General features: G+C 33.3%; 1 protein-coding gene across 3 annotated transcripts; it reads right to left on the bottom strand.

Moving 5' to 3' along the window:
- Positions 1–1,118: 1,118 nt before the first annotated feature.
- On the bottom strand, positions 1,119–24,664 carry LOC306867902 (guanine nucleotide-binding protein subunit alpha-14-like). 3 transcript variants are annotated; one of them, XM_079413856.1, is made up of 9 exons: positions 24,547–24,580; positions 23,872–24,068; positions 23,057–23,212; positions 21,758–21,942; positions 21,134–21,288; positions 19,466–19,594; positions 12,112–12,241; positions 10,348–10,501; positions 1,119–3,515 (listed from the first exon to the last, which is right to left on the bottom strand). In XM_079413856.1, the coding sequence occupies exons 3-9, from the start codon at positions 23,205–23,207 to the stop codon at positions 3,313–3,315; spliced, it is 1,107 nt and encodes a 368-aa protein (XP_079269982.1). In that variant the 5' UTR covers positions 23,208–23,212; positions 23,872–24,068; positions 24,547–24,580; the 3' UTR covers positions 1,119–3,312. The 3 variants fall into 3 exon arrangements, with proteins under 3 accessions (XP_079269982.1, XP_079269981.1, XP_079269983.1); XM_079413857.1 differs by lacking the exon at positions 1,119–3,515 and adding an exon at positions 6,531–7,246 and having other exon boundaries at positions 24,547–24,664; XM_079413855.1 differs by lacking the exon at positions 24,547–24,580 and having other exon boundaries at positions 23,872–24,348.
- Positions 24,665–24,671: the final 7 nt, after the last annotated feature.

The raw sequence follows: 24,671 nt of genomic DNA, 5'->3' as shown, positions 1-24,671 counted from the left end.
TGTGTTTAATATTTATTTTATTTTAATATGGTTGAATTTTGTTAAATAGAGGTTCATCCGTCAATGCTCAGTCATTCATATATTGTAGTATAATTGTGTTTCTTTTGTTACTTTTGGCACTTTCATATTTCAAGGGGGTTCATTTTTATTAACTTTTTTTAAACTGATTACAAAACATGTCAGTGTTTTAAAATGCCCTTGAAAGCTTGTTGCCATACATTCATACTTTTTTGTATATATGCCTATTGATTTTGTTTTGTCCCATACAAAATAATAATAATAAAGAATTATTACAAGTATAAAACTAATCTGAACAAAAATTAAATAAGTGAAAAAAGTGAAATATAAACTGATATCTATCTTTGATTGATTGGATTATGGCTTTCTGAAACCATTTTATCCAAATAGAGTTGGTGAATATGTTTTTTGAACTTTCAGTTAAAAAACTTTCAATTAAAAAAAAAATCACTATAAAATAGTTTAAAATAGTACCCTTAATATTTATTGTGTGAAAATTACTTATAGAATTTATTTTTTCTCTAATTTAGCAAAAAAACCATGGTTTAAATAAAAATTGCTAAATTTTGCAGGCAAAAAGGTACATTGTCCGATGTCGTATTTGTCAGTAGCACTTCCTGTTAAAATGGCTGGACTGAATTTGTCAGCAAAAGAAACAGTAAATGTGAACGCGGTTTTATTTTTTAATTAGGGGGAAAATGGTCTAATTCTGTGTATTTGTGTATGCATGACAAAGTAGCTGGCCATTTTAGTGTTTGAAACATAATTTCCACTATACAACGCTATAAACACGTAATTTGGGATGTGCTGAAAATTACGTTAGGAATGTTCATGACGCTAGGAAAATGACAAAATTATTCTGTGACGTGTTACACATTCTAGGGGTATGATTCTCGCTTGGGGTGCGAGAGGTCCCGGGTTCAAATCCCGGACGAGCCCCCAATTGTTACGTGCCTTCCTAGTCTAGGGTCAGGAAGGGAGTAACAAGGAAATTTATAAAACGCAAACACAGAAAAATAAATAAATAAATAAAACTCTTAACAGCCAACCAGGAACTCCTCTCTCCTGTCCCAGCACTCCACAAAAATCACACAGATGTTACACAAAAAAGTTGTTTATTTGACAAGCTCAAATAAAGTACAAAAAGGGGAGCAAATAAAGCTTCGGGTGGGGACCAGGCCAAAATAACAAATATAAAAGCTCTAACTTAGGGAGAGTACTTTCTAAACTCACAAAACAAAGTGAAAAACAAACAACAAAAGTCTCACCTTACTCCCTTTCTAACCAAAAACAGGAGAAAACATGCATTCTAAACAAAAGGCATCCACCTCCCTACTGCTCCAAAAATGACAATAAAAGCTTGGGCTTAAATATTAAGTTGAATTACGTGAGGAAAACAGAGCAACAACTTCTCTTCGAAGATTCAAAGTTGTACACTAACAACCCTAAAGTCAACAGATCAACTATTAGCACACATGGTACTGTCTGGGACAGGAGGAAAACAGTCTTGGGAGGCAGCAAAGGCAAGAAAAAAAAGGGCCATCTTCACAGTTAGTCTCCAGCTTTATCCACAAGCTCTCCCTCCAGCAGCTAATCAGAGCTAGCCAGTAGTTCATTAAGCTTTGCATGGAGTAGAGGGAAGAGAGAGAGAGAGCAAAAAACAAAACACTTCCAAAAATACAAACTGTAACAGTAGCAATATCAAATTCTGCACAAATATAAAAAAATATAAATAATTACGTCTAAGGGCGTAACATGGACGCACAGAGAATAGTACACTGAATCACAGTGCATTTCTCATAGACCTCAATCAAGAGTGGCTGTTTTCAAACACCTCCTTAAAGGTTTGCATGTGATTGTGCCCCGCATCTGCTAAAATTATAAGCAATTAGAGGCTCTTTTCTCACTCGGGTCACAAAGAGCTTTTACAAGTGTGACAAGTGGTCTCTATACCGATGAGCATAAAACCAGTCTGTGCGCTCAAGTACTTTCACCCATTCATCAAATGAATGGGAGAAGAGCAGAAGGAGAAGACAGGTGAAATTTGGAGTGATGTAATTTTTCAGTTTCAGTAAAGGACTCCAACCTGCCCAGTTATTACTGTTCTCTGCCTAAAACCCTTAAAATACCGCTTCCAGATTGTTTGGAGAGCACCTGGAGCCCTGTAGGTTCAGCAGATAGGCACTGGAACATATTGTTGTGTGGAGGAGAAAGTGAAGCAAGGGGATTAGAAGAATATCCTCAAGCTTGGGTGGCTTATGATAGAGCGGAGCAGAGCAGATCCTTTGGAAACCACATTTCAGCTACTTTCTGCATAAATACAGGTCTTTCTTCTTGTTCATTTTAAATCCTATTGATATTGATATATGAGAGAAAAAAAATTGTAGTACAAATATTAAAAAGTGTATAAATAACTAGTTTTCTAAAGAAACATTGTCCCCACTAGCATGTGACACTAGCATGTAAAGTTGCAGTGGGAGTCCGCGTTTCCGCGCCTCTTGCCTCCCCTGAGCCCATTGTGTTTAAACAGACCCCCCTAGGGAAGACTAATAAAAAAGTAAGTAAACTCACACACTTAGATAATATGTTTGTTTGTTGTTGTAGATATATTTTGTGACGTCAAAATAAGACTTGACATGGCCTGAAAACATGAGGAATTGTTAGTGAGTAGTAAGCTTTATCGAGCTTTGATGACTGATGATCTGAAAAATTCAAAAAGTTCAAAGTTAGCTATTAAAAAGAATAGCTCACATAGTTCAAAAATAAAATATATTTTTAAAATTGTTACTGCCTTGAGTTATTTTGGAACAAATGTAAAATGCTTAAAAACACTGATAGAATGAACACATGAAGTACTTGATTAATTCTCATTTAGCAAACAGTTTTTAATCAAAGAGCTCATGAAATTTTATTATGAACATAGTGACATTTTGTCCATTTCATTGAAAATTTCTGTCACTTCTCATTTCTTGAGATCCAAGTTGTCTTACACTGTAATTATAACCAATAGTGTTTCTTTATTTTTTGATTATTAATATTTTGTGATACTCCGTTTCGGTAGAATATAGAAATTAATTTCAGTGAAAAGATAGTCAGAAAGTCACATTGTGTAAAAAATGTAACAAAATATTTTCAAATGCAAGTACAAGTAATCAGTCAGTGAAGTTAAGACCAACTGTATTTACAGTAATAAAGATTTCCATTTGATAACATATCTAGTGATCTTAACAATTGTTTTGTCTTTCCAGGAATCAGTTCAGATTGTCTGCATGTGAGATGAAGCCGCTCTGCATCTTAAAGCATACCATATAACTGCAGTTCCTTGATGAGAACGGTTCTCTTGACATCGTCGAAGACCTTGCGGATGTTGTCGGTGTCAGTGGCACAGGTAAAGTGTTTGTAAATGCACTTCCGTACTCGATTTTCATGGTTTAAAGCTTGTTCAAGGTACAGGGCACTGATGTAGTCCATCGCTTCATTCTTGTCTCGCTTTTTGCCTGGCATCATAATTGGGTGGAGTTGGAAAACATTTGGATATAAAGACAAACAAAAAAGGAAAATGAAAATGTAACCAAAACAAAGGATAAAAAAGGAGGGGAGAAAAGAACAAAAGATTAAAAATTTCGCCACAGAAAACCAGTTTATCAATGCTAAAATTAAAGGCACTTTCCATGTATAGGGTACACTTTGGTTTTTTAAAAGCATTAGAGGCAAAAAATACAATTTGTTTTGGAACTACGAGATGTTAATTATAAACTATTTTTATATGTTATATAACATCTAACACTTTCTACAGCATGCAAATTAAATGATCTCTTTGCTTTTTCTAAATTTTGTTTTACAAATTGTTGTTAACTGCATCCATAAAGCTCAAAATTCAACCGTTACTCATTTTATTGTGAAAAGAAAATAATCAAGCAAATAGTTTTCTTAGATTTGAGGGAAACTGAATTTATGTTTATCAGTACATAAAACTTAATCCAAAAGGTTTTGTTTTTTCCCCCAATTTGATGTTCCTTTCATGGTTATCGGTAAGAAATAATAAAAGTTCAAAGTAAACTGTATTTATATTCTATTTAGAAAGAATTTAATGGTAACAGGGTTGCCAAATTTTGGCAACAATTGCAAATCACATAAATAGAATAAATAATCAAAATGAACAGAAATAAACTAAATTAAATGTTTTACCTTCGGAGGTTTACAATCAATATCTTCTTAAGAAAAAACACCTCTTTTCATCGACCATTTGTTGAGAAAGATTAAAAAAAAACCTTGTATTTGTATTTTTGTACATTTATTCATGGAAAGTGTCATATCTACGTGTAGGTGATTCTTGGTGATGTTTCTAAACATAAAAGCCTTAAGTAAAATTTCCAGTTTTAAACATATTGCAAAACATGTAATCTTTCCTGACTGATTTATAGTGAACACACTAGTATTAGAAATTATGTAATGTGTCTAATTTTAATTACAGCAGATGGATTGGATCAATTTAAATGCTTAAATGACAATTTAACAGCTAATCCGAGTTTTGTATAAATTAATACTAAATTAATCCATATATATATACATTGTGTATTAACTAATAACAGTTTTATGGTAAAGATACTATTACACTTGTTATACACAACAAACAGACCATCAAAACTACCTGAAGAACTATACTTATATATATATATATATATATATTGTATACACATCATACTGTATATATAAACAAATTCATACATTTGACATGGAAAGTAACAGTATTATCTCCATTTTGAGCAAATATATAAGAATATTTCTTGCTCTAAAATAAAATAGTTTGTAAAGAAAAATGGTTCCCTCTTTATATTAAGTGGCCTTAACTACTATGTGCTTACATAAAAAAATAAGTACAATGTACTTATTGTGTTCATATTGCATTGCAAAACACTTCTGCTGCTATTGAGGTGGGATATGGGTAAGGTTAGGGACAGGTTTGGTGGCATGGGTAGGTTTACGGGTGGGCTAAGGTGTAAGAGATGGGTTAACAATAAAATTAGTAATGTAATTACAATATATACTGTTAAAAAAATCCATACAATTTACGGTAAAAAACTGGCAGCTGTGGTTGCCGGAATTCTACTGTAAAAAATACGGTAACAACATTTTAGGTTTTACGGTTGTAACTTAAATTTACAGTTAAATACCGCAATTTCATTAACTGATATATAGTTAATATACCTACCTATTGAAGTACTGAAATCTGTTTTGTACTTTTGAAATACACTGATAACCACCAAATGCCCATCACAAGCAGCTTTTAAATAATAACATTTATAGAAGGTGCACAGTGTCATTCACACAAGCACTAAGCACCATCATGGTGAGACTCATTAAACTGAAATATGCTATAAACATTAATTTAACAACATTAGTTGTAACATACAACCCTAATAAACATAACTGATAAGAAAAAACTAAGAAGAAACATAGTTATTTCAAAGAAAAAAGTATAAAATTCAAACAAAATTTGAAATGCAAACACAGGGAATTGTAGGAATGTCAGTTTATGGTTTTTCCTTGTAAATTTTACAGGAACTTACCGTTAACAGGTTTTTACTGTAGAATTTTCAGTTTTTTACCGTTAAAGTATGGACACAATAAGTACATTGTACCAAATGATTCATTTAAATGTAAGCACATAGTAGTTAAGGCCACTTGATATAAAGTGGGACCGAAAAATATTTCAGATTACAAACAGTGACATTTTACTTTAAAGATTTTTAATTTAACACCCCAACTTTTTTGTAACAATTTGGCTTCTGTTTGTGTAATAAAAAACTACTCCATGTTACAGAAAGAAAATTACGGAAGCCTGTTTCAGTCAAGGAATAAAAAGGTAATTGCAACTTTTTAATCACACAATTCAGACTTTATTTCTCACTATTGTGTTAGAAATATATTTATATATATAAATATATAAACTTGCAATTCCAAGAAAAAATATGTATTCTGACTTTATTTCTCGCAATTCTGAGTTTCCATCTCACAATTTTGTTTTATTTGATTATTATTATTATTTTTATTTCCACCATGTAATAAAAAAACAACAACATTCATTGTGACTTTTGATCTCACAATTCGTACTCATTTTGGTAACACTTTATTTTAAGGTGTCCTTGTTACACGTTACATGACTTGCTATTATAACAACAATAAATTATGCATAATTACACGCAAGTAACCCGAAGCCAAACCCTAATCCTAACCCTAACTATATAGTAAATACATGTAGTTATTTTATTTAATATTACGCAGTACTTAAATGTACAATTACACTGAAACAGGGACACCTTAAAATAAAGTGTAACCATTTTTTTTCTAGCAGTTACGAGTTTATATCTAACAGTTGCAGACTTCTCACAATTTTCGAGTTTATATTGTACAATTTCAGACTTTTCTTCTTAGAATTGTAAGTTTATATCTCACGATACAGTTTTTTATTCTTATTTATTATTCATTATTTTATCTTATTTATTTATTTTATGCTGTGGCAGAAACAGGCTTCCATATTACTTTTTGGTCCTATTTGAAAATAAACTCTCCACCCTCTTGCTCTAAGTAATCAGCAAAGTCAAATATTTGGGCAGGACACTGAGCATGTTCTCCAGTACAGATCAGCCAAACATTGCTTTGTATTTCTCAGTTCATTCTTGCCAGCAGCTATAGTGTAAAATTCCTGCCACCCCCTCGAAACCAAAACACGCTGAAAATCTGCCTGTTGTGTGGCGTTCCTGTGACAGTCACAGCTTCCTCATTCCTTCAGAATGATGTCTCTTTAAGGAGGAGACTTGCAATGATCTAGTTTGAAGAACTGTAAGAATCTGATGTTTTAATCCACCAAAATGACTAAAAAGTAGGAATATAGGAATATATGGAGCAAAAGACACAGAAATGGAAGGCTGCATAGAGGTGGCACAAGGAAAAACAATTCAAGCCATCAATTGCGTGTCCCTTCAAGCTCAGTTTATTAGGTTGGCAGAAGCAATACGTAATCCTCAGAGCACTCCATATTCCTGCAGAGACTTGATAAGGACAGTGTCTTTCACGTCATTGAAAACCTTCCGGATGTTATTGGTGTCCGTGGCGCAGGTGAAGTGAGGGTAGATGTTTTTGCACTCCTTTGTCTCAGCACTCACGGCCCTCTGTTTATACATATTGTGAATGAAGTCCATGGCGTCTTGCGTGTCCCGCCGTTTGCCTGAGGGTGGCACCAATCCACAGAGGAGGGGAGGAGTTAGTAAAAGCTTGGAAGGTAAGAACTGGGAGGAGCACATGCAAATTATAGAGGCAGGACCAATAAAGAAAGCCAAGAGAAAGAATCTTAAGCAAACACTTTTAAAATCACTATTAAGAGCTTCTTTTAATATGTAACGCCCAATGTTCATAGCAGTTTCATTGGGTTAATGTTGTATTAAAGGGACAGATCTATTTAAGTCAACAAACATACTGACCTGCACATTTATATTAATAAACATGAGTAAATTTATATAAATTACATGAGTTTCTGGTTCTTCCTTGCAAATGATTTTGACCCTCGCTACATGCTCTAATGCATTAATAGGAAAGTATTTCCTGTGGCCAAGGAAATATCCTTTCTTAGAGTTGATATGAACTTGCACTGAATGTTCGCTGGACGGACAGATCAGTTCATGGCAATTTAATTCTGCTACAGTTATTACTGTCAGCCGATATAGTAAATAATTATAATTAATCATAATTAAATGTAATTATTTATATACAATTCCCTTTTGAGCTTATAAATTGCAACTATCCATCCTAAATTCTATGTGATATTAGTAATTTTCAATACTATTTAGGGCAGATAGGGTGGATAGTATGCACATTGTTTTATTGCCAGCATAAAGGCTGATAATGGCTGAAAAAAAAACTAAAGAATAAGGATTATGTCTCATACTGCTGAGGTGTGAACGGTTCTGTTTCCTTAAACTAGTTTGTCATGCTTTTCTTTATTTCAACACATTTACAGGTAAATCCTAGTATTTAAAATTTGCGATTAATCGTGATTAATCACAGTCCATGACTGTGATTAACGCGATTACATTTTTCGATTGACAGCACTAATATATATATATATATATATATATAAAACCCTGGACCACAAAACCAGTCATAAGTAACACAAGTTGTAGCAATAGCCAACAATACATTGTATGGGTCAAAATTATCGATTTTTCTTTTATGCTAAAAATCATAAGGATATTAAGTAAAGATCATGTTCCATGAAGATATTGTGTAAATTTCCTACCGTAATTATATCAGAACTTAATTTTTGATTAGTAATATGCATTGCTAAGAACTTCATTTGTACAACTTTAAAGGCGATTTTCTCAATATTTAGATTTTTTTTGCACCCTCAGATTCCAGATTTTTCCAGATCTCAGCCAAATATTGTCCAATCCGAACAAACCATACATCAATGGAAAGCTTATTTCAGCTTTCAGATGATGTATAAATCTCAATTTCAAAAAATTGTTCCTTACGACTGGTTTTGTGGTCCTGTGTGTGTGTGTGTATATATATATATATATATATATATATATATATATATATATATATATATATACTAATAAATACTTTAATTCAGTAAGTATGCAATATATTTGTAAAAAGATTTCTATTTTAAATAAATGCTGTTCTTTTGAACTTTCTAAATAAAAAATTTTGTTTCCACAAAAATATTCAATATTGATAATAATTAAGAACCATTATTAATAATTGAGCACCAAAAATGCTGATAATGATTAACCCTCTGGTGTTGTTCGGTAATTTTAGACCAGAACAATTTTAGAACAGAAAAATCGCTACTTCATGTAATGGTACGAAACTTGACACGAAACGGAGACACACTCCGCCCACCCCCCATCCCCTAACAGACACACATATATGAACTAGTGTGACTGTAACACAAAGCATGTTTCTGCAGATGCATGAAATAAAATCAATAATTTGGCCAAAAATGCAGTCAAAACACAGACACCAAGGAATGGGTTACACACTAAAACATCAAGAGTACAAAACAGACACACACACACACTATTATACACACAAATTAACTGGTGTGGCTGTAACGATATGGCAAAATTGAGCCAGAAGACTCAAACAAGAGGTTGAAATCAGATCTCTGATAAAGCATTCCTGTTCATTTTTGTTACATTTGTGTTGAATTTTGATGTTAAGTGTAACAAAATGCTTTCTATGTGTTCAGGTTTGACTGTAGTAAAATGAATGAAAAAAACTAAAATTTTCAAACCAAAATTTCAACAACAAAAAAATCTAAAGTTTACAAAAAGTTGTCTTTTAGAATGTCTAAATATATATCCAGATCCACAACTTAATAAAAATAAGTCTTTATGCCTAAAAACCACTAGAGAGTTTCTAAGCCTTTTATATAGAGAATCTAGTGGCTAAACCATGGAATTGCAGATGTTTTTCTTTTTTTAACTCAGACCAGATGGCACTAATCTGACTTCAAAAATTGAATTTTAAAGGCATTGTCTCTATTTTAACATGAAATACTGCCATAATTGAAAAGAAGTATAAAAATCTAAGAAAAAAAAATGTTTGTATTATTTTCAATGGGAAAAAATGTATCATAATTATTGCATAAATATTCATTAGTACTATGAAATTCTCTCAAAATATACATATAAAAAAAATTATGGAACAAAAATATATTACATAGATTTTACTGAAAATAAAAAAAGTTACATTTCGGGTGTTCGGTCAGTTTTGACCACGAACAAGTTTGACCCCCAAATGAACAATACCAGAGAGTTAAGCAGCAAATCAGAATATTAGAATGATTTCTGAAGGATCTTGTGACGCTGAAGACTTGACTGATGATGCTGAAAATTCAGCTTTACATCACAGGATTAAATCAAATTTTCTTTTTAAGTGTGCTGTCTCTTTAAATTGAACCATAACAGACTGTCTATCTTTAAATCTCAAAGATGGAGCTACTCTTATCAGAGAGTCTGTTTAACGCTCTTTTTCTACCTGTAAATGCACGGAATTGGCTATTTTTTGGTTGCTGTTGGTAACGGGGGTAAAGGGCGAGAAACTGGGGCCATTTCCACGAATACTGCCTCCATATCAGCATTAAGACACTAATATCTGTCCTACACCATCTGCTGTGAAGAAAAACCTGTTCCATCTGCATTGTCAATTCTGTTTCCTAGCCAGCCTGATATTCTCATCCCATAATATTTCTTTTTAAGGGGCAGGGCAGGTTGGGGCTAATTTGCTGAATTGTTGGTACACAAATACTTATTTCCATACCGTTAAACCCTTTGAAGTAAGTTTTTAGGTCTGACATCTTGATCTTTTCCTCCAGGATGTCCATCTTGTTTAGGAAGAGGATGATGGAGGCATTGGCGAACCACGGCGAGTGGATGGTGGTGTAGAAGAGTGACAAGCTCTCTTTCATGCGGTTCTGGAGCCGGAGAGAGCAAGCATTCACAGCAGAAGTTAATTAAATGAGAGAGACAAGAGATTACGCAATTTATCAGTGCTGCATGGGAAGAGAACAGGAAGGAGCATTTCAGGGAAGGTGCAAACAAACGTGAAACAATAGAATGTGAATCTGTCAAGAAATGTCTGGCTCGTGTTTCACCTCAATGTCAAAAAAAGAAAAGAAAAAAAAAAAAAGAAAAGAAAAAGGTTTTTGCATTAATAAAATTAATTTTAGGACCATTGGGATGCTTTTCATTGTGACGTTATTTTCATGACAATTAAAATCTGTCAGTAGCCTATTTTAATATGAAAAAATAAAAATATTATTTAAATATTTGTTTAATATTATTTAAATAATTATTATGTAATTTATTGAATTAGTACACTAATGTAATACAAAAATAAATGTCACTATTAAACGATTATACTGAATTTTATTTTATGCTTTTGTTAAAAAGATTAATTTGAATTAAGTTGAATATATTATTTTAATTGCTGAACAAGCATTATTTTATTATTAATTATATCCTATTATATTATTATTCATATCTTTTTCATTATATTTTATATTTAGTTTTATTTTAATTTGTCATTTTAAGTGAATTTTTAATTTCTGTCTTCTTTAATTTGTAACCTTTATGTGCGTTTGTCATTTTTATTCATTTTTGTGTGTATATATATATATATATATATATATATATATATATATATATATATATATATATAGCTGACAATCAATTAAAAAAACCGAATGAATCGCAAATCTTTTCTGAAATTAATCGCGATTAATCCCACCTAACTTTCAAGTTTTTAAATATACTTTTATATTGCAATAATTTCACATTCAATATTAATGTAGAAACAACATAAAGACAGTCTATTTTTAATATTTGTTTAGTGGCATCTTTTTTTATGACTGAGGTGAGTATCACTAATACAAATACTACTGATGTCTCTAGGAAATTGATATTTTTTTCGTAATATTTAACCATTGACTATAGCCCTTCAACATTACATTTTAATATTTCAAAAATAACTTAAGTGAACTTAAAACAATCTTCACATAAACCCATTATAATAAATGTCATATTTACCTGTGCCCTTCAGCAAATAGTAAAATATACAAAAATTGAATAAAGTTATTAAACTTAAAATTCTAAATTAAATATAGATGAATCCTTAAAGCTACAAAAGTGATTGATTTCCTCTTTTTTTCTTTTGTTCTTTGATTAACAGACATCACAGCAGCTGGGTTATAAGCTGCTATAATTATATAATAGAATAAATATATACATATTTTTATCATTTGGATATTATTTATTTTTAGTAAATAAGTTATATTCGTATTTTATTTTATTTTTCATTTTAATGAACATTTTAGTTAGTAATTAGTTTTCGTTAGCTACTGAATCACATAATGTCACAATAAGTAATTGATTTTAAAAACAGGCTTTACATCTTTGTACAAATTAGAAATGTGCACATTTCTTTTTGAGTTGCTGATCCAAGTCCAGACCCAAAACATACTGATCAAAGCAATCGATTAGGACAAGAGAGATACAGACAGACTGGGGCGAAGGAGATGCTCACCTCCTTGTTATTCTCCTCCAGTACCTGGTCGTACTCGCTGAGGGACGCTAAAAATATGAGCGATGTCACATTCTCAAAGCAATGGATCCATTTCCGCCTCTCGGACTTCTGGCCACCCACATCCACAATCCTTCAGAAAAACAAAATGGTAAGACCGAGATTAAATTCTCTTGTTTATTCTTGAAACTTTCTGTTTAAACCAAAAACATTAAACACTAACCGTCAACCCCTATCATTTGTTCCTACTTCCCTGCTGTCATGAATCAAACAAACATGTCTACCTCAAAATATACAGGATTGCATCAGGTCCTCACATTATCTTTCTTTATAAAAATGCTTTTATGTTTTCTGAACAAAATATGAGTGCAAGCAAGTCTTGCCATGTGTTGCTATATGTAGTTTCTAAGGTGTTCCTAGTGATTTTTACCACATTGCTATGCTGTTTCTGTGGTTTTGCTGCCAGGCAGAAATTAAATCTTATTACTGAGCACCAGTTTTCTGACACCAGTGGTTCAAGGACCCCTGGATGTTTGTGAGGGAACTGCAGGGGCTTCTTGAATTAAAGGAATAGTTCACCCAAAAAATGAAATTTTGCTGAAAATGTACTCACACTATTCATTAATAATTTAGTTAGTTTTAGTTTAGTTTTTATTTTGTGAACACATTTAGTTTTTATATAGTTTAGTTTTAGCAGGCTAATTAAAGTTTAGCAGAAGTCCGAGTGAAATCAAAGCTGACTATATTTATTTTGTTAGCGCACATTGCTATTTTTGTGGTGAACAATTTATCCATGCAAGTCAATCCACAAAAAAAAATAGTTTGCCTTAATAATCTTTAATCCAAATTTGAAAATGCTCCTCCCCTCTAAAATGATGGGCCTCCTCTGATGACATCAGTTTGACGGCTTGTGCATGAGCGTGACATCCTCACGTTGTTTTTTACTGAATGCTTGAAAAAACAATAACAATTGTCATCATTGTAAAATCATACCAATCCAACAACAGTCTGGGGTCATTGAGTGTTTCAGTCCAAAGGACGTACTAAGTCCTTTAGCAAAGCCATTGTTCTTATTGCTTTTAAGTTCGTAGAGAACTCAATAGATTCAAAATGCATTTTCATTTCAAGTTTGAATCTTAAAAAAGAGGATTGCATTTCATTTATGAATATGATATTTAGCTAAAAGGAAAATAAGGTTTAGGCAATAAGTATCAACTTTTTGTCACATTCATGAAAACCAAAATGACATTTCTATAAGTAAACTCAAAATTAGGATTCACGTAACATTTGATAAAGTCAAGAAAGTCACACCAAAATTATATTTAAGAGTAATTCCAGAATACATGTAAAGAAGTTTCATTGTTTTCTAAACAGAAAGAACAGTTGGTATTTTAAGTCTTTTAAGAGAGCACTTATCCGGGTAAATTCTATGAATCAACTTAAATGCAGTTTCTCTCATTTTGTTAGTAATTAAATATCTGTGAGGTATTGACCAAACTTTAGGAATATCACTTACTAAACCATTCTAATAAGAGATTACATAAGGCACAGAAATAGACTCCATCTGAAACAAAACTCTCATTTTCTTATTGTTTTTTGACTTGGATGACGAAAGGCACTGTTTTCCAACAAATATTTTACAAAGATCCACTGAGTGATATGAGATTGGAAAAGACAGACCTCTAAAAAGCATGAAAACCCCATGTGGCACTGCATCAGCAACAACTGCAAACTCTTTCGGACGAACAGGAATTCCATGCTTAACTAAAAACTAATTACAGATTGAACCATTTTGATTGAAAAGCTGAGAGACAAAAATAATACCATTTTTAAGCCAATTTTCAAAAAAAAAAAAAAGATTTGTGTTTATACAGTATATTCTTGTTATTCCAGATTAGATACGAGTGAGGTGTAAAATTATGTTTAAAAAGGAGGGACCAAGCTAATAACATCTGCCTATGAAAAAGAGATCATTTGACAGGGATTTTCATGATGTTACGGTTACAGATTAATAAGAACTTTAAACCACCTAGTTTGGAAAAAACAACATTAGGAATCAGATTCCATATAGATGAGGGCTTATTGATACAGTTTTTTATGCAATTTATTTTAAAGGTGTTGCTTAAAGTGGTGAAATCAAGAAAGTTTAAACCCCCTTTCTCAATGGTGTTCATAAGTGCAGATTTTCTAATAAAATTAGGTTTATTCTTCCAAACAAAGTTGAGAAGCATTGTATCATTTTTTTAAGAATGGCAGTGTCAACATTCAAAGAGAGAGCAGCATTTGTTAACCTTGACAAACCTTCAGCTTTGGCTAGTAAGATTCTTCCCTTCAATGAGAGATCACGTTGGAGCCACATATTCAGTTTTTTTCTGAAATCTTTTTTAATCTAAAACGAATCTAATATTATTCATTATATGTCGGTCCCTCATAAATCCAGACTGTGTCTCATCTATAACAGTATCCAAACTATCTTTAATTCTTTTAGCAAATATTATGGCGAAAATTTTATAGTCATAGTTAAGGAGTGTGATGGGTCGCCAGCTGTCTAAATTGGTAAGATCTTTCTTAGGTTTAGGAATTAAAGTTATGATACCTTGCATCAATGTAGGAGGTAAAGCCTCTTTTTCAATACTTTCTCTAAAAACAGCTCAGCTGTAAGTCCATCACACCCTGGGGACTTATTGTTTTTCAAACTCTTAACTGCTCTTTGTACTTCCTCAGGAGTAACAATGCTATCACAGAAAAATCTATCACTTTCAGATATAACCTTAACATAATTAACCGAGTCTAGAAATGAGGACGCTGTCTGCTCTGAATACCTTGAACTATAAAGATTCTTATAAAAATTGGCACTGTAGTTTGCCATTTCCTTTGGATCTTTAACAATTTTGCCATCAACACGAAGTTGTTCAATTGTTGAAAGGGTAAAATTACGCTTTTCTATCTTAAAAAAATATGTGGAATTGAGTTCTCCCTCTTCGAGGTATTTTTTTCCTGGATCTTATATAAGCACCTCTAGCCTTTGATAAGTACAGTTCATCCAATTTCATTTGCGAATCTGCAATTTCAGATTTGTCCTCTACAGACATGCAATCAAAATGATTAGACTGAGATAATTTCATGATTAGGTTGTCTTCAAGAACCCTTCTTTTTTTGGCTAAAAGTGTTCCAACTTTTCTCAAATAAACACCTGTCTCAAACTTAAAAAGCTCCTAATTGGTATCAAAATTATTTTGAATTGTGGCTGCTTTCTAATAGCTAGCAATTAATTCTTTAATTCTATCCTTTACATCTGGTAATTCTAGCAGTGAACTGTTAAGTTTCCACAAAGAAGCTCTGCATTGGCCTGTTACATAATCTGCCATTAAAGGGGTATTAATAAAGATAGTTTTGTGGTCGGTCAACGGGGTACATTGAATGCCGACATTCAGATCAAGATTTGACATACATTTTGATATGAGCCAATAATCAATACGAGATTGTCTTGAACCACTTTTATTGGCCCAAGTGAACTCTAAATTGTTAGGGAATCTCTCTCTCCAAATGCCCACCAATTCAAACTTGTCTATTAGGTCTAATAGTGCAGGACAAGAACAAGCAGTCCTTTTTGGAGGATATCTGTCCAAAAAATTATTAAATGACATTAAAGTCTCCTCCTAGAATGAAAAATGCATTAGGAAATTTATTAGACCAATATGTAAGCTTCTCATCTAATTTGTTAAAAAAAAATTAATTATCCAAAGAATTACCCATATATATTTCTGAGAATTACTTTGTTGGTTATGTTAAATTACTAATAAATGAAAATGACCTAAGCTATCTGATTCGGACCCTAATATATCCACCAAATTTGTTTCTCAAAATGCTTACACAAAGTGAGTGTTCGGTGCCATGTGAACTTCAAATATCATTACGCCACTGAGATTTCCACCATTTGTAATCATCAATAGTCGAATGGCATTCCTGAAGAAAACTGAAATCTGATTTGTTTTTTTTAGTAAGCTTTTCGTTTGACACTATCCCTGAGACCCCTGGCATTAAAGGATATTAAAGACAAGTCAGCAGTCTTCTCCATTATTGTGGTTTCAAAGAACAACAGATACCCTGAATTTATACTGTAGAGATGGTCATTAATTGAAACTCAAATATAAATATTCTAATATTTTGAGACACTGATTTTTGACTTTCATGAGCTGTAAGCTCTAATCATCAAAATTAAAACAAAATTAACTTGAAATGTTTTTCTTTACATGTAATGAATCTAAAATATATGAAAGTTTCACTTTTTGAAATAAGTTACAAGAAAAAACTTTTTCACAATATTCCAATTTTTTTTAGATGTACCTGTATGTACAATATATATATATATATATATATATATCAAATATTATTAAAAATAATAATAAATAAATAAAACAGCTAATAAGTAAAAGTATTTATATATTAAAAAAAATCTTACTCTTATCAAGCTAATCACTTAGAAAAAACAGTTGCTTGTTGAATAAGCATTACCAACATGTTAAGTGTTGGCTACATTTTTAGCGGTCACTCTTTTAGCCTCAATCACAGCAAATGGACCGTGAAAGCCAGCTCTCTTTCCTTCCCGTCTCTCCTTCTCTACCGTCGGCCACAGAAGAGATCTTGCATCCTTGTCTTTCTGCGAAAGATCCTCGAAGATCTTGATCTTCTTTTCCCTGAGAAGGACGGACGTTTTGGCATCCCTCCAAACTTTGTCCCGCTGGGACCGCGACGAAAATAAGACAATTATGCGACGAGAGGATCTTTCCACAGCAGAACAAGGTCCCAGCCTATTAGCAATGTCAACTCCACGGGGTAGATCTGCAGCGATGCTCGGGGAAACCTGGCTGAAAAGGTCGATGATCATCTGCTTTACGTTCTCTCCTGCTTTCTCCGGAATACCAGATCATTATAGCGACTTATCACGAAGTTCGACGTTGTCTTTCTCCAATCTTCCAATTTTCTTTTCCAGTTCTTCAGTTTTTTCATTCAGATGCTTCACCTGTTCACCGTGGAATTGGAGGGAGCTGATTATCTGTTTACTAGAGTTTGAGTTTTCAAGTACCGTTTTTTTCAACTCCATGAATTCGGTGCAAAGTTTCTTCGTGCATGGCCTCCATTCTCTGCATGAATCTCATTAGCATGGCATCACTCACTGAAGGACTGTCGGAACTCGGTTTACTTTTGTTTCGCAGGGTTCGGTTCAGGTGTATCGAGTAAAAGCGCGAACTCAGCCTGTCCAACAACTGCATCCAATTCAGCGTTTAGAGTTCTCCTTGCATAGCAAGGAGAGTCCTCCATATTCACAAGTCAACACAGCAATTTATAGCAAAAGCACGTGGATTATTATTATTAGCGACTAGCTGGCAAAAGCGTCTTCAGTAGAGCTCAAATAGCAAAAATATGCAAAGGGAAAAAAAGATAATTAGAGGAGGCTACTAACTCATAATATAAACTGTATCTTCCAGTTAGTTCTGAACATGAACTGTTTTAAAAAACCCGGGATCTGAGCAAAGTTTTTAAGAGCTCCAGCAAACCAGTCTTGCTCACGTTGTGTCAATCACGTTTACACACTGCCTCCGAAACTTTCGTCCATCATGAAAAAATTTGGATCAGGTTCGATTTTCTGCGTTTTCGCATCCGTAGCATGCATTTTGATAGGCAAGGATGAGGAATACAAAAAAAACTGAAAAACGCACAAGAAAATTTCAGACTCTGTGTGCAATGACCTATAGGCTAATTTAACCTTAGTGGTGCAAACGTCTATGGACACAAAATTAAAGCATGCTGAGTTTAATTAGATGGTAAAAGTATACAAATACAGGTCAAAATGAAGCAGTCATGCCTTTTTAAATCTACACAATTTGTGCTTACATTATATTTAAAACGCACTACTGAATGATAAATGTGTTTTGATATTTAATTTGAAAATAAATGTAGCTAATTTCTTTATACTATATGTCTTTCATCTTATTTAACCATAATCATTATACCGTAACTCTTGCTCATTTTCCCACGAACAAAATCATAAGTGGAACTTATGAAATTCACTAATGTCAGAGCCTTAATATTCAAGCATTCTAGCCTAGGGAGCGCTCGTTGCTGCTTTAGCCTATATCATTTTAGTTTTAAGTTTTATTTTTAATGCTTCTGTAAAGGACTAACAGCCACACACTGCAGAGTTTCAGGAGAGACAATGGCATTTAACAGTAAAGGCATATTTAAATATGTTCTTTTCTTTTATGAAGAATTATAAGCGTGTAGTTTATGCACATTTGTTCAAAAGAGCCTGGCGGATTATTCACAAGATGTGGGCAAAAGTTTTTATTGTTTTACAGTAAGGATGCGCGTTCTTTGTTCTGTTGTGCTGCTTGTCTATTTTTCTTCAAAGCATCCACTTAAAATGCCTATTTTGGTTTTTATTGCTTGTGTTACATGAGAAAATAAATAATTCTGCCTTACTGATGCAATAGCCTGTTTAATACAGGTCTTTATGTCAAACGGGTCGGGTACAGAATTCAATTGGTGCTGGCTGCTGTCAGATAACGGGTCAGGTGTCCTGTTATGTATTGCGGATGCAGGTTTACCAAACAGGACCCGTGCAGGACTCTGCTATAAACAGCTTTGCGTCTCTCCGTCAGATAACCTCACGTACACGATGCGTATTTCCCCACACAGCTCATATTTTTCCGGCACAGGGTGAGAACGTAATGATTACGAAAACGATTATTTATTTTATTTCAGTTAATTTTGCAATAACTGTTGTTAGTTTCATTTCGTTTTAGTTTTTCATTTATTTTGATGTTTTGATTTTATTTCAGTTTACAAAAATGTTTTTTGACCAATTGTTTTTCGTCTTAGTTTTCGTTTACGAAAATAACCTTGCTCTGCAGTGAATGGGTGCCGTCAGTGTTTTTGCTTGTGTATATGTGCATATTTCTCTCTTGAGTCAGATGAGATGACCTTTTCACTGGATTAAGCGTTATTATGGATTATGGTCAGAAGTGATTTAAACACCTTAATGATGGATTTGTTTCTTTCAAACAATCTTTTTTTTTTTACAAGATGTTAACTGATGGACTGGGGCTGTGTGGAATACTTGTGGATTATTGTGATGTTTTTATCAGCTGTTTGGACTCTCATTCTGACGGCACCCATTCACTGCAGAGGATCCACTGGTGAGCAAGTGATGCAATGTTACATTTCTCCAAATCTGTTCTGATTACAAACTCATCTACATCTTGGATAGCCCGAGAGTGAGCAAATTTTAGCAAAAAAAAAAGACTTGCGTAAAAAATAAATATTTTAATTCAATAAAATATGTCCATTACGGTACCTGAGGGTGATTTTCTCCACACTGAAGGAGTAGTCATTGATGCCTGTGGTGGGGAATCGGACTCGGAGCACATCCTGGGCTGTGGGGATGAAGTCTGGGGCCGCAATACGGTCCAAATTTGTCATATAGCTAAAAAAAATATCCAACATACTTCAGTGTAACATTTCAGAACTGTGTGAGTGTGATAAAGTGCCAGGATGTTTGCCTCTTGCTTTATTGCTGTTTGTGCTTTAGACGGCAGTTTAATTAAACGTCCTGGTTTGTTTGTGTTTCTTATCGTGGCCAGGTTTGTAGAACTGAAAACACGATCAGGGAAGCAGGAGGAGAGAACGAGAAGGGCATGCAGAACTGTGTAAAGGAGTGGTTAGGTAACGATTAACAAGAACACGCTGATGTACTTTACAGGAAATGTGCTTAACAATAAGCAGTACTGCCTTAATTCAAGGCTTCAAGTGAGCAATAACCGCATTAAAACAAAAAGACACGGTATTCATCTTATAACAATTGAAAAGTGAAAATGTGTTAATAATATATGACTAAAATAAAAGACACCACATCAATTGCCAAAGAAGGGAACAGAAAGAAAACTCATTAATATTTGATGCAACTGAATGGTTTACTGAAATACTGACTTGTTTGGACTTGCATGCTTGTCTAAAGATACAGCTGTATTGCCCTCCAATGGTGCTATGTGGATCTGCACAAACCATTTTGGGGGTTTTATCATAAACATTATATACATAAACATTTGACCAAACATTAACTGCTAAAATTCTTGTTAGCATGAATATATTAGTAGTGATATTATATGTTAGCATTGCTGTAATAACAGTCATTTTAATATGTTAGAAATATATTTGTTAATATTATTAATGTAGTTATATAACTAATTCTAATACTAATCATATAAGATTTAATAAATATCATAATGTAATATTACAACTAAATTAGCTAACACAATGATATAATAGATAACATCTATAAATAATGTAAATACCTAATTATATTCTAATTATACAATAGACATAGAAATACTACATTTCATCCTATATATATATATATATATATATATATATATATATATATACAATTTAATTTATTCATTCATGTAATGTAAGAAATTATTATTAATAATGTAGTATATTAAGAAGCGTTAGTTAGTATTATCATTGTAATTATGATAATCTTAATTATTATGTAATAATATTTAAGACATACACCTTAGTTATTAATACTAATAATTAGGTCTTGCAATATTCTGCAAAGTTTACTGTTAATAATAACGTAATTATATAACTGTAATTCTAATACTGATCATTTTAGATTTAATAAATTAATATTATAATATAACATTACAAATAAATTAGTTTATATATTAGATAGATATTATCATTCTAATTCTAAGAAAATAGATGCTTCAAATACTAAATTCAACAGAAATGTACTAAATAATAAATATTCATTTCAACTTCTGCTGTCTCTCAAATTAATATATCATGGCCACATATATTTATTTATTAAGTTTTCATGTTATAAACATGCTAATATACAGTCTAATATACAGTAACTGGTCATTATTGTAAAATCAACCCCTTTAGAATGATATAAGGCTTCGTGTCAGGGTTCTGATCACCCCATCCAAGTTTATTTTTAGATACATGTACTCACTATTCTGTGGAGTCCAGAAGCTGGTATTCTCTACGACGACTGTAACAGGCCTTGATACCATCGTCAACCCAAAGTCGGCGGATACCTTCCACATACATTCTGTCCAAATGTGCCATCTGACGGATCTCCACTTCCTGAAACTGTTTCCCATATATCTACGGACATCAATGGTAACAAATGAGGCTTGTTTATATAAATATTCTGAGGATGCTTTGTATATTTCTGTTCTATTTAAAAGGACAACTTTCACTGCTTTACATAAAGGTCAATGATTTGTATGTTTAAATGTGTGTGTGTGTATATATACACTTTTGTGAATTAATTATAAAAACATACCAATTATATCAAATTTGTAATGTAAAAACAATATAGGGTATATACATTTAAAAATGAATTTTAATTTTTTTATTGCATAATTAAGAAAGTCAAATTTGGCAATATGTCATTTGATTGAACTACCCTGCCCATACAAATTCAGTTGTAATCTCAACCCGGTGTGTGAAACAGGTAGTACTTGCTTGTGTTTAATTGTGCTATCAGTGGGCGTTTCAAAGGACTGTTGTGCTCTTCATTTCAAATTTAAAGGGATTCAGAAACAATCAGAGTTTTTCTCTGGCAGGTCACCTCGTTTTGTGGGTTAGCATAGGGAATCCTTAGGGTGTTCATGGCAACTGTCAGAGCCTTCATAGCTGTGAAGATATTCTGGAAAACCAGTTTAGTGTAGCCTCGCCTGTCTTCTTCTGAAAAGCCCTTGCCATGAATAATCCTCATTTGCTTGATAAAAGTCGTCTTCCCACTTTCTCCAGTGCCTGAAATCCACAATGAAAAATAAATAAATAAATATTACATGAAGCAGAAAAGGCATGTCAAATACTAGTTCTGAAACCAGGTCATGGAATGACAAAAATGGAGAACCGAAAAGGAATGCAACATGCATATGACAACATTTGAGGCTTTTTTCACACTCAAAGGAATGTTATGTCCTGTTAACAGACAATCCACAAAGCGAGATGTTTTAATTGGGTTTAGACTGACAGCTGGAGACTGTCAGAAAATATGCAGTTGGACGTGTTTGGATGCCTTTAAACTGAGGTGTCCTCCACCATCGGGGGACTTTCTCAGCTGTGAAGTCTACAACTATTTCTCTCGTATTATTTGGGTTTAAGCGATTTAAGCAGACAAGCGTAAACCATTTATCAGTGACTTAGGCTGTTCTCGCCGTTTCTCAAATGGCAAATATTTGACAGGCAAACAATCACACATCAAATCAAATCAGTGTGAGCAGTTTTTACCCACTAAATTATCACAATGAGCAGGAAAAAAAAAGGTCAGGCATGCCCTGATCACTTGATCTCTCAAGAATGTGTCCCTTTGTGTGATTAAAAGATTAGTCATATTATCTTGCCATCTACAACTATCTCCATGTAGGAGCTACAACAATAATGGGTAGGTAATGTGACATGTCAAGCAGGTAAAAACCTCAACACCATCCCTCAATTTAACTTGCCACAGTAATAATATAAGTATATACATGTAAATACATATTCAAAATATATACTGTATGTGTGTGTATTTATATATACATACATATATTACGTAAACTTTTTTTTTTTTTTGGATGCGATTAATCGTTTGACAGACCTAATATATATATATATATATATATATATATATATATATATATATATATATATATATAGAAACTTAATAGCTATATAGTTTTCAAAATGCATTTTTTTAGTAACATGCATAAACAAGCAGGCTATTTTCCACATAATGGTTCACTCCTCCACAGTTAAGATCACTCAGAGATGCACTCCCTTGATACATTTAAAGATCTCAGCTCATTAGGTGATGTCTTCGGTGTCCATATTTGTGTTTCTAATAGTGTTTAAATGTATGAACACTTTAGACGCATCTCACCTAATAGAAGCACTTTGATTTCTTTGCGTTCTCGTTTCTTCTGCTCTGCAAGGATTCTTTTGATTTCGTTGTGTATGACGACGGCGTTCTTCTCATCTTCAGACAAGCAACAGATGCATGTCGTGTAGCACCATCTCCAACAGCTCCCCATCTCCTCTACAGGACAAAAACAACCCTTAAACTTTCTGAAGAGGCATAAAGACAGAAATATTCCATTTTATGTACATTCCTGTTTATTAATGTCTATATGATAACCAGCATATAGAATAGTATAGAAAGTAGGCTATACAATAGCGATGCTGTTTTGAGTCGAAACGTTTTAATGAATCGATCCGAGAGATTCTTCAGTAGGTCGACTGATGCAACTTTTATTCAGTGCAAAAATAATGTTGATTTATTATAACAAATTGTTTTTAGGTACAAATAGCCAATATTTTGTTTTCCAAAGCCATGTTGGCTGCAACAAACTGAACTGAGACACGAGCTTGTAAGTTTATTGCGTTGTGACAAAGTATCAGGATCGTTTTCGAACTGTTCAAAAGAACCGATTCGCGGAAATGAGCCGAACCTCCATCATAAGTAGGCTATATAGCTACCATCAAATGTATACACTTCCATTCCTACATATAGGATACACGCATGCGTATAATAGACTATTCAGGGGAAAACCAACTTTTGTGTAATTTTGATAGGCTATCTACTGAAAACTCACAATCTTGGACTTCCCCTAAGAAGAAAAAGAAGAAACCTAGTACTAATTGCAGGTGCGCAGTGGCTAAATAGGGATAACAACATAAAAGCGATGAATCACTTACCTGCATTCGTCAACACACCTGTACGGAGTCAGTAATGCTTTTACGCAACACGATCCATTATTCTCCCTGAGCCGAACTGGGTTTGAACCAACTTCTTTCTCTTGAAGAAGTTTTCTCAAAAGCTTCCCTCCCCAAAACATCCAAATTCTTCTGTAAACGTCACATGATTTTTCCTCCTTGGCTCCAGACGGGTCTACCTGCAATTCAGGAAAGTGCTTCTTGAACGCGGATTGTCACTCAAGGGTTGGCTCAAAAACTAGTCAGCTGCCTACTTAGACAGCGGTTTGGCATCTTAGGGGGCGCGCTCTTGTGCTTAAAAGCTGCTAGACAGAGTGAAGCCGAATTGAACGCAAGGGTCTCGAGGTGGGTTTTCTAAAGTTTTTAGTTTGACGCAAAACGCTGGAGACGCGACGCAAGCTCCGTGTGACGCATGCGTAGCCTACACAAACCGAAAATTGTGCCGAGAAGAACGCGCCCGAAGTGAACGCCCCTCTAGGGATGTGCTAGTCAGCGTTTTTTGGCATCATATCTCCCAAAAATGCCGTTTAGGTAGACAGCTTACTACGTTTTGAAACACATCCATTTGTCAATGGAATGCGCGCTAAAGTGACTAAATCTTTAAAAGCTGTTTATAATCAACTAATATTGACAGTGAATGGAATTTACAGTACTTGCCAAGACTGATGAGTGTGGATTATTAGTTTTGAGTATCAAATGAAGAAAAACATCCAGTTTCAGGCAAAAAATGACAAAACCTGTTTTAGAAGTTACAAGTGGTGTTAACTTCTTGAATAGCTGTG

This window comes from Barbus barbus, assembly GCF_936440315.1.
Source record: "Barbus barbus genome assembly, chromosome: 49".
NCBI lineage: Eukaryota > Metazoa > Chordata > Actinopteri > Cypriniformes > Cyprinidae > Barbus > Barbus barbus.
The sequence above is the reverse complement of the archived record's forward strand: the minus strand, read 5'-3'. Positions and strand labels throughout refer to the sequence as shown.

Coding starts and splice junctions, on each gene's coding strand:
- LOC306867902 (XM_079413857.1), bottom strand. CDS start 23,207: ATGGGGAGCTGTTGGAGATGGTGCTACACGACATGCATCTGTTGCTTG. Junction 10,502..12,111: donor TGGAGGAGAATAACAAGGAG/GTGAGCATCTCC, acceptor CTCCGGCTCCAG/AACCGCATGAAAGAGAGCTT. Junction 7,247..10,347: donor TTACTTCAAAGGGTTTAACG/GTATGGAAATAA, acceptor TGCCACCCTCAG/GCAAACGGCGGGACACGCAA.